The sequence below is a fragment of a genome, unplaced genomic scaffold (assembly GCF_019419815.1).
Source record: "Pyrus x bretschneideri cultivar Hongxiangsu unplaced genomic scaffold, Pyrus_bretschneideri_v1 Contig24, whole genome shotgun sequence".
In the NCBI taxonomy this organism is placed as follows: Eukaryota; Viridiplantae; Streptophyta; class Magnoliopsida; order Rosales; family Rosaceae; genus Pyrus; species Pyrus x bretschneideri.
Window position 1 is genome coordinate 5,239,828 of NW_025999546.1, and position 10,690 is coordinate 5,250,517.

The 10,690-nt window shown below is 36.8% G+C and overlaps 1 protein-coding gene and 1 long non-coding RNA gene across 16 annotated transcripts in view; one reads left to right on the plus strand and one right to left on the minus strand.

The window, feature by feature from the left end:
• The window catches only part of LOC103945918 (short-chain dehydrogenase/reductase 2b-like), a 28,327-nt gene extending 18,022 nt beyond the window's left edge, over positions 1 to 10,305 (plus strand). For 2 of the 15 annotated variants that reach the window (XM_048586183.1, XM_048586187.1), the window contains 6 exons: positions 4,180 to 4,328; positions 4,923 to 5,011; positions 8,413 to 8,659; positions 8,972 to 9,049; positions 9,443 to 9,619; positions 9,731 to 10,305. In XM_048586183.1, the coding sequence (XP_048442140.1) occupies positions 4,245 to 4,328; positions 4,923 to 5,011; positions 8,413 to 8,659; positions 8,972 to 9,049; positions 9,443 to 9,619; positions 9,731 to 10,108 (1,053 nt within the window). In that variant the 5' untranslated portion in view covers positions 4,180 to 4,244 and the 3' untranslated portion in view covers positions 10,109 to 10,305. The other 13 variants (XM_048586185.1, XM_048586180.1, XM_048586181.1 and 10 more) reach the window with 13 other exon arrangements.
• LOC125478236 lies at positions 1,964 to 2,673 on the minus strand. The gene is made up of 3 exons (XR_007259041.1): positions 2,572 to 2,673; positions 2,218 to 2,442; positions 1,964 to 2,122 (listed from the first exon to the last, which is right to left on the minus strand). It is a non-coding gene; the product is annotated as an uncharacterized LOC125478236 (long non-coding RNA).
• Positions 10,306 to 10,690: the final 385 nt, after the last annotated feature.

The window sequence follows — 10,690 nt, forward strand, 5'->3', positions numbered from 1 at the left end:
TTGATTTCTCAACTCACTTTGTTTTGAGTTGAGTCTTGGTTCACCTATCTACTAGGCTTTGAATTTCATGGGTAAATGTTTTGTTTTAAGTGCATACAAGCATGATTCCGCCTTTAATTGTTAATTGCATGCTATTGATGTTGCTTAAATGAACATGTTTTTCACAAATTTTCCTTCAGCGAGGACACCCTTTTTACTTCTCACACGCTCTTTGTTGATTTATGTCATTTGATCTTGTTCAAGTCATCGGATTTGATGATCGAAAATTAAAAATGTATGTAAGAAGTAAAAATAGATGTATGAATATCACACCCTAAGGGAAAAAGCGAGACTTACTTGTGTGATGAGATACAGACGAGAGGAGAGTAATAGAAAGACAAAATAAGAGAATGTGAACATCTTATTTTAATTTTTAATAGCAATAAAAAGACAAAATAAGAGAATGTGAGGGAAAGGGATGGAAGGGGATGTGAATAGGAAGGGAGAGAATCATAGTCTAATAGAATCTGTATTGTGTTTTGTTTCCAACAACCGAAGAAGATTGTATAGAGAAACAAATTAATTAATTCATTAAGGTAGTGCTATCACACATCCATTTTTATCTCTCACACACGTCTTAGTTTTCAACCATCAGATTAAATGAATCAAAATATCAATAGCCAAAAATTAATAAGAGTATGTGAGAGGTAAAAATATGTGTGTGAATATCACTTTCTTTAATTAATTATTCTTTCGAGTTTAAATCTCCTGTGCACAGCCATTTAGTATTAGAGTCTAGTGATATTACTCTTCACTTCTAAGTGAAAGATCTTAGGTTATTAGGCTAAGCTTATTTCCCCACTTTTGTGCCCTTTAGTGTAGATAATATTATTTATTCAACAAAATCTGTTGTGCCCAAATAGCCTTTGCCTATCCCCCTCCTTTATTTGATATTCATGACGACAATCTATTTATTTGATACATTTAGACATGAATGAAGGTAGCTACCCCTACTCAACCCTTTTTATCATGAAAAATGCTCCAACTAAAACTATAAATTATCTGTATATTCAGAAATAAAGTCTTAGTCAAAATACACTTTCACATTCTATACTGTTTTTACCCTCACCCTTTTGAGCATGTCATTTTTCCATTAGCTAATAAGTTACAATTTTAATGTTCTAAGATCATTATCCAAAATTATGTTGTTGGACAATAAGTTGCCCCACTAGAATAGTATTTGATGTGTTATAAAGTAAGGAATCTTATCTAGACTAATTTGAGTGTTAAGTCAAGTATTGTTAATTGTGATGTATAGAAGATCTCTCCGTATCTTATGTAAGGGATAAAAAGGATGATGCCTCTTGTATCCAAATAGTTTGAGGTGAGGTTCGGGAGGGTTCCTCCTAAGCCTATAAATATGTGTGTATTCTATGTAAGTAGGCGGACTTGAATGGAAATCGGTTCTTTGTATTAACTTCTCTTCTTGAGCAAATATCTTTGTTTGAGTCATCCTTTGTAAAGATCCTGATTAGAGTAAACCCTTTAGTTTTGGTGGTATCATGTAGGTGGCTCAAACATGGTTGTCCTCAAAGCTTGTGTATTCCTTCTTACAAAAATTCTTAGTATGCTCTGCAGTTACAATGAAAGCCTGATCTTTTGCATCAAAACTGAATCTCAGTAAAATTCTTTCCTCTTTTACACAAAATTAAGTAATTTTTATACACAAATTAACATGCTTTCACTTCACATTGAAGGTATGAAAATGAAATTTACCTATTTCACATCTTTATACTTTACATGAAAATTATCTCCCGCACGTTTTCTTTTTCACTAGTGAACGGTTGGGAAGAAAAAAATGTGTGGGTGAGCAAAACTCTTACATACTACAAAGTTGTTGCAGATACAATTGCCGCTCGCTCCAATGTTGTTAACACTGAATTTCTTACATACTACAAAGGCTATCGAACTTTCTCTACACGGATCAACAACCTGCAGCCTTTAAAAAGTTATCGTAGGGGCCTGATGCCGGTAGCTGAAAGTGTGGATAGGGATGATACTCAATTGCGCAAATCATCGAAGAGCCATTGCCAACAGATTGGTTGAGTGAAATAGCACTTGATTCAAGGAATGGATTTCCACTCTGCGGTCCCAGATGGTTTTCGGAAACTCAAAATACGCTAAAAACACAGTATGCATGCAATGCAAAATAAAAGGAGTGTATGCTAAAGAAAATACCGTAGGAGTGCCCAGCGGAACAACAGATAGAGTTTCCTTTTCCTGGTTGCAATCATTAGAAAATCTAATCAAACTTTCTTGTCTCTGCTGGGAAACTATAAACGTCGACAACTTCTGCTGCTTCCCCATTTGAATGGCCTCACACTGGCCAGCCATTTCCATGTAAGGCATATTTGTAGCAGCTGAGACTGATAATCTTCCAACTTGATGTGTTGTCTCCAAAACCTGCACACGAATCGCTCTCTTACTTAGCACAATGTTCAACTTGACGTAATGTCCATTGATTTACGTATTTTCTGTCTGGTTTCTACAAAGGCCACAAACCAGCAACAGTGTGTGAGCGGCCTCACTTACCGAGTCTAAAAGCTGATCAACGCTTATTATGCTTAAACTTTCCACTGCAATTTTTGTGCCAGGGTGGGTTTGATTTTTCTATAGCAGAAGGTGACCTTAAAGCATCCTCATCCTCAGATTTTTCTATTGCACAACTTGACCAGTACGGTAAACAGTAGAAATCAAAGTTCTATAGCACAACTTAACCGTAATGTTAGAGATGTTTTCTAACATCACGGCCATCACGTCAAGAACACGACCATCTCCTACCTGCACGATATAAGAGCAATCAAACCTACCCTGTGAGACTACTTGTTCCATCTTTAAAGAAATTTACAGGATGTTACCATCACCTTATGTGTCAATTTATTTACAAGTTTGCCATTCGTTTAAAAACGAATATATCTGTCCAGCGGTGCTTTTCTGCGTCGGTGGATGCTCCGCTTCGACTACTCATTGCCTTCTGCTTCTTCACCGCTTCTTCCCCTCTCCCTCCTCGTCTCGTCTGCTAAACGACGACCTTTTCGACGACATTCTCTCGCACCTACCCGGCTTATCCTTCGCATCAGCGGCGTGCGTTAGCAAATCTTGGAACCAAATCTGCAGCCGAATCCTCGCTAGCCCGAAGCTCGCCTCTGCTCTCTCTCTCCACCCCTCGCCTAAGGTTTGGTTTAGAGTCTAGACCTCTGTTCGGTTTCCGAGAAAATCACAAGCTCAAATTTTCTCGCACATTTTCTCAAGTTTTGTGTTGGAATTGATAGGTTGCGGTGAAGGAGGTTATCGAGAAGGTTCTGGCTGGACGGATACGGCCTCATTTCGTTGTGGCTGATATTGGAAGTGGATTTGGATTGTATGGCATTTCCAAGTTTGTATGTGATCTTGCTCATATAAACCCCTTAATCTTAATTAGTATATCTGAGCACGGTGAGATTTCTGTATGATTTTTTTTTTTTTTTTTTGGGTTTGTGGGTTTTAGAGATTTTTCTGTGAAAGCATTGACTTTTATATGATTTTTTATTGTGGGTTTTGATTGTTTGGTTATTTATTTGGGTATTTGAGCTGCTGGATGCTCGAAGTGAGAACCTTTTCGCCCATTCCTATAAGCCAGTCCGGCCTAGCCATAATCCAGTCAGGATCTTTTCAACAGCATCCTCTGGCAATTCAAATAAAATCCCCTCACCCATTATATTTGAGAATCTTTTTCTGATGGAGTTTGTGATGTTTTGCCGAATAGGGTTGAAATCCATTGGCTTGAACACAATGGCATCATCAATAGTATCCAGTAATTCCCGGGGATCAAAGTCTAATGGCAATAGGTACATTGATTATCAAACCCTAATTGTGGTGGGTTTGTTTTGTTTTGTTTTTGTTTTAATTTTTTTAAATTGTGTCTCCTATTTGCTGTATATTGGCTGATGGGTTTCAGTGTATTTTTGTTTTGTTGACTGGATTTCGCCATGTCAGATTGGTTTTGTTTGCTGCGATTGGTGAGGCTTATGTTATTGTTGATGGGTTTGGTTAACAGGGTTTTCATTCCTTTTCAGATTTGTTTCAACACACTTCTCGAAATTTGCAGGATGCTATGGTGATATTTTCTATTATCTAATCAAATGGACGATTTAATTTCAGTAGTTTGAGGGCTCCGACCGCAACACACAGCAGCAGCGATGGGATAGGAGAAGTGGCACCAAGTGATGCAGAACCTTTTCCGTGATCAATCTGAAGAAGAAGAGGGAGAGGTTGATTCCGAGCACAAGTCTAATCCCCAGCTCGATTCTGTATGATCCTCTAATTTATAGTTTCCTTTCTATTCTTATTCCAAAAGTATGTTTGGAAATGATTAGGATTTCAATTTTTGCTTTAATCTTAAGCTGAAGGAAGATATAGGTTGTGGTTTTGTTAATGGCAGTGGATGATTTGATGAAAGTATGTATCTTGGGGATTTTTTTTGCTTGCAGTTGTATAGGCCTGGACTGAAGAAATTTTGTGGAATGAGATTCTCATGAGTAGTCAATTTTAGCGGGATTGTTCTTTCAATCTGGATAACGAATGATGTCGTTTTCCTATTTGGTCTGTACTTTGATGTTGTAGCAGATCTGGAATTTTGTGAAATGTTCTTTATTGAGAATGAAGTGCCACAAATTGAAAACGAATAAAAAAAAATTGCATGTCTTCTGATTAGAAATATAGAATTGATTTTAAATTATTTTCTTGACTGTTTGGTTCGGATATGCTTTACGGATAAGTCAAGGGTTTACAAGATATTTTTTGTTGTTTTCTCTGTGTTAACTCTGCTTTTACTCCTTTAAACGGTGGGTGTTATCATTTTCTCTCTTTTTTCATATCTGTCTTGCCATTGACTGGGGATGTAGGTGATCCTGCTACTGCACGCTCTACTATCAGCGGAGAACTCTACAGGGTTGATCAAAGAGGGGTCTATAATCTTACTAAAGCATTTCAGGTGTGATCCTTATTGCCATATCCTTGAAATACTCTTTTTTGACATTTAGTTCGGTTTTGATGTCGTCTAAGTTCATGGGTTGGTTCAGTGTTGGATTTGAATTTTACCCTTTGAGAGTTGCTTACATGAAGCTTTTGACTGTTCTAAGTTCATAAATGATATTCATGGTATCCTTCTTGTTATTAATTACTTAGAATTTGAACACAAAATGAATTCATTTGAGAACAGATAGTATTTTTATGTTTTCCCGCTTTGTTTTAGAGATAATCAACTGTTCTTAAGCTGTTTTCATAGTGATTAGAACTTCCTTTAGAACTAATGAATCAAGCAATCGCAAGATAAGCTAATCGAAACAGCACAAATATGAAGGAAAACGGGTTCTGCTTTCTTAAGGTATCAATATTTTCAATTTTCCTTTGACTGGTCTGTTGATAAGTTTGTTTTTGTAGATACAGAGAACTACGTGGAAGATCTCTGTGTGAATATCAAGGTCCGTACTTTTCCCTTTTTAGTTCTTGGCAATACAAGCATCTTCAGGTTTTTGAAGAAAACTTGAGAAATCAATAGATTTTGATTTCCGCTTAAGAAAACTTAAGAGACCGGTTCAATTGGGTGACGAAAAAAGGGAAGAAAAGAAAAATATTTGTAAACACACTGTACGTTTGAAGAATTTGTTTTTACTTATTGAGATCATTTGATTGCTAAGGAAATCGAGGAAAAGAAAACACAAAAACTAATTAAGAGTTGTTTATAAGAGAGAGGACTTAGAAAAAACAACTAATATTTTTGTTTATGTAATGGCTGTCATGAATATCCTTTTGACTAAACAAAACATAATCAGTTTATTTGCTTTACTGAGAATGTAGCGTTTATTGTGATTAATTTTGGGTTTTGGAGCATATATTTGTGTCCTGAGCCGTATCTAGAGTACATTTTGGAGTTCCTACGGTGTTAGAATATTCTGTTACTCCAATGCATTGACAATTAACAGACGTAATTCTTTTTACCATTGTTTGTGTATAATTATGCAACTTATATGTTATAACGTGACAGATTGTTTTGCTTCCAATGCATCAACATATATTAAAAAGAAATATTCAAAGAGGGCTGGAACTCAGTCGAAGCTGGGGGGCTAGGCCCTCACGCCCATGTTATATTACTCGAATGAAAAATATACAATGGAGGAGACAATCTACATCAGGCCACATAAGAATTGGCATTTTTGTTGGAAAATAATAATGTTTTTTTTTTGCTGCTGTTTTTGCTGATACGAAATTTTTGACTCCTTTGAAAATGATCATTTCTTCTATCTACTACCAACATCCAGCAATGGCACACTCGCTCACATTATTGCTTTCAAGCCTCGTATTGGCTAGACCAATACGAATTAGGTCTGAAAAATATTCTGACCAACCAGACAGTAAGAATATTCTGACAAACATTCAGGACAAACAGTTTATTGGATTGCCTAGACCAACCAGACAGTAAGAATATTCTGACGAAGTAGGTCGTAGTTAATTATGAAGGGCATTTATAATTCCTCCTATTAGTTCTATCTAACAATTTTTAATCTATTTCTTAATAACTTGACCTCAATTCCTTGAGACTTAGATATCCTTCTTACCCAAACGTTTCAATTTCTCAATTGCTCAAGGGCAACCTTTGCATATACCAGATGGAAGCTCTCAACGACTAGTTTTGTCGCATTTTCATTTTCCGACGAAGAAGTGTATTGAATATGGCATTAAAATTTAAGGATTAAAATATCTGGAGCGCCGAGTACTACGGAGCACCCCTTGGCATTACATGTGTAAGAGGCGACCTTGATTTGCTTAATCAAAGACAAGAGGGCTAAAAAAAATATTCTACCATCAAAAGAAGACAAACACCTAAGAATATATTAACAGAAGTTACAAGGACAGACTGACTTTAAAAACAAAGGCCATGTTACATAGAAGTCAGAAAGCAAATCTGGAAGCTCATCACCCATGGCAGAAGCGGCAAAGAGGTAAGTACCTACTACTTCCCTCATGTTTTTGAAGCTTCACACATCAGACCTTTTGGCCACACCAACAGTAATGAAATTTCTTGTACACAAGTGTTGTATACAACCCTACTCTCACGTTTGTGAAATGTTGTATACAACGGTTTATTTATGAGAATTTCTCCAAGGTGTTAAAAGTTTAAGCATGAGAGTGTATGAATCGAAGAAGGAAGAAAGAAAAATCACAGAAATAGAGATAGTGATGGATGCTTCTCTTTCTCTCTGCAAAATCACAGAGGAATGTTTTCTTTTATTCTCACACTAGCACACACAATCGTGCACTGCATAACGGTTAGTTATGCTAATGGAATCTCACCATTACATCAAAAGATCTCAGCCGCACATCTAGCTAGATTCAAGGTGATTCATCCACATGTCACTTAGACAAAATTACAATATGAGCCCTACACTTGGTAATTTTAACCAGAGTGAATACACAACTAAATACAAGGCTTATTTCTACTAACTTAAAATCAGCTCATGGCTTATACACTAACATTCCCCTTGAAGCTTTGAGCTGATATGACTGCAAGCTTATCTCTGAGATAGTTGAACCTCTCCTTTGGCAGAGCTTTAATAAAAATGTCTACCACTTGTTCTTTGGTAGGACAGTAGACCAAATCAACAATTCCTTGCCGCAAAGCATCCTTGCTGAAGTGATACCTTCTATCAATATGCTTTGTCTTTTGATGAAATACTGGATTCTTGGTTATAGAGATTGCAGTTGTATTGTCACACTGAAAAGGAGTTGCTTCAGTTTGCAACTCTCCAAAATCCTCCAGAACAAATCTAAGCCATATAGCCTGAGTTGTGGCTTCTGATGCACTGATGGACTCTACCTCTGCAGTTGAAAGTGCAACACAAGTTTGCTTAACAAATGCCCATGAGAAGAATCCACTCCCAAAGGAAAATGCATAGCCTGATCTTCTTTTGCTATCATCAATTGAACCTCTCCAATCACTGCCTCAGTATCCAATCAGTATTGCATTCTTCCCCTTTTCATAATTCAGTCCATAATCTAGTGTTCCTTTGACATACCTAAGCACTCTCTTGGCAGTCCCATGGTACTTATTTGTAGGGCAATGCATATATCCAGCAAGTAAGCTAGCTGCATACATCACATATGGCGTAGTAGCATTAAGATATAACAGACTGCCCACAATCTTCCTATATTGCTCTTCACTTGCTGGGCCGCTTCCATCTTCTTTGCTCAATTTGTCAATAGCAACAAGAGGAGTACAGCCAGATTTGCATTCACTTAAGCCAAACTTATTCAATAATTGATGGATGCTTGTTGGATACTGTGACACATGTATCTTAATTGATTTTTAGTGAAATGAGTCTTTGATTTTGTCAGGTATGCGGTTGTCACAGGCTCGAATCAGGGGATTGGATTCGGAACAGTTAAGAAGTTGGCAGCAAATGGGATCATGGTGGTGTTAACTGCTTTAGATGAGAAAATGGGTCTTGAAGCTATTGAAATTTTGAAAGAGTGTGGCCTCTCCGACCTTGTGGTTTTTCATCAGCTTGATGTAACGGATCCTGCTAGTGTTGCTTCCCTAGCAAATTTTGTCAAAACCCAATTCGGGAAACTAGATATCTTGGTATGATTCGAAACCATTTTTATAATCAAACTTCCTGTTCTGAATGAATACTTTCTTTTTTGCCACTTTTTCGTTGTGAATTTTAAAGTTTTTAACGAACGGACCTTATTCGCCAACTCTATATGATACTAATATTTCAAGCATATTATGTGTACCCTATTGAAAATTTTCACTTATCCACTGTGTTGTAAATTTTAACTGAGTCACTTCGTAATTCAGCTTAAAATAAGACAGAAAATCGGTAAGTACGATGAAGGGTCTTAATATTTTGTTGGGATTGAACAAAGATGAAATGTTTCGGAACTTCCACAGGTAAACAATGCAGGGGTTAGAGGAACCATTGTAGACCCTGAAGCTTTCAGAGCTGCTGTAGCTTCTGGTGTTGGTAGGGTAAGTCTCTTTATTCACTATTTAAAATCCAACTTATCTTGAGTTTTCAAAATTTGGCTTTCAGTTTTCAGTTTTTGGTTTTACATTTTTATTTTCTGAAAACTGAAAACTGAAAACTGAAATGGTTATAAGATGGGTCCTTACATTGTCAAATTTGTAGGTTGAGTAGTGCTATCCACACACCCATTTTTACTTCTCACGCACTCCTTCCAATTTTTTGTCGTCGGATCGAATGAATTGAAAAAGATCAGTGACCAAAAATTAACAAGGGCGTGTGAGAGTTAAAAATGGGTGCGTGAAGAGAACTTTCCTTATAGGTATGGCTAAGTGCCATAAATCTTTCATTCAAAAATGCACAATGGCAAAATTAAATCTTTCTTTTCCTTGATGCAGGATGGTGTAGGAGTCAATTGGAGTGAAATAATGACTCAAACGTACGAGTTAGCTGAAGTTTGCGTGAGAACAAACTACTATGGTTCCAAGAAAATGACCAAAGCACTGCTTCCCCTCCTCCAGCTATCTGATTCACCAACAGTTGTCAGTCTTTCTTCTGGCATGGGATCGTTAAAGGTGCGAAGATTTTTCATACTTTTGGCATCTCATCGTATTTCTGTTTCAAGATCAAATGTCTTCCATAATTGGGAAAACTGAAATTCTGTTGGCATGCATGTTTTGTTTCAGCATATCCCAAATGGATGGGCTAAAGGGTTGTTAAGTGATGCCGAAAAACTCACAGAAGACAGAATAGACGAGGTTTTGAGTGAGTTTCTAAAAGACTTCAAAGAAGATATGCTAGAAACCAGAGGGTGGCCTGCTTCCCTCTCGGCCTATATACTCTCAAAAGCAGCCATAAACGCTTTCACGCGGATCATGGCCAAGCAGTACCCGAATATCTGCATCAACTCTGTAAGCCCTGGATTTGTCAAAACAGATTTGAACTTCAATACCGGAATATTAACAATAGACGAAGGTGCTGAAAGTGTTGTGAGGCTAGCAATGGTGACAAATGGCAGCCCTTCTGGCCATTACTTCTATGAACAAGAAGTCTCACCCTTTTGAGGATAAAAGAATCTTTCAATTTCATGGACTAAATATCCTTTTTTTCTGTATGCAATGATGAGATAATAATCTTTGAATTTTCTGTATGCAATGGCGGTACTTGTATAACCCCATTGTTGAAGGTAAAGATACCAAGTGAATACCTCTCCTTGTCTCTGTTATGCTTCACTCAATGATGCCAAGCTTTTATTCTGTCATTGCTTCATACCTAAATCCAAAATAAAAAGACTAGTTTTGGTAATGTATAAATTTTATATTGGCACATCAAGTTAGACTTTAGCGAGCCAAGTTGGCTAGACTAGGCGTGCATCCCTCCCTCTCTACAAGTTAGTTCGAATTCTCTTCTTTGTTATTTATATTAAATTACAATGTCGCTCAAATATATTTGGACATCAAATTATATGAGAATACATGTGTATAATAAGTTCACTATCTATCTTTATTATTATTATTTTTTATGATCGATGAAAGCTTCATTGGTCATAAATAAGAATTTTCATCCACAGAAGCAATATCTGTTATGTAGAAACACTATCTACCTTTATTAAATGTATTGTCATATTTCTAGTTCTCTGTTGTGAG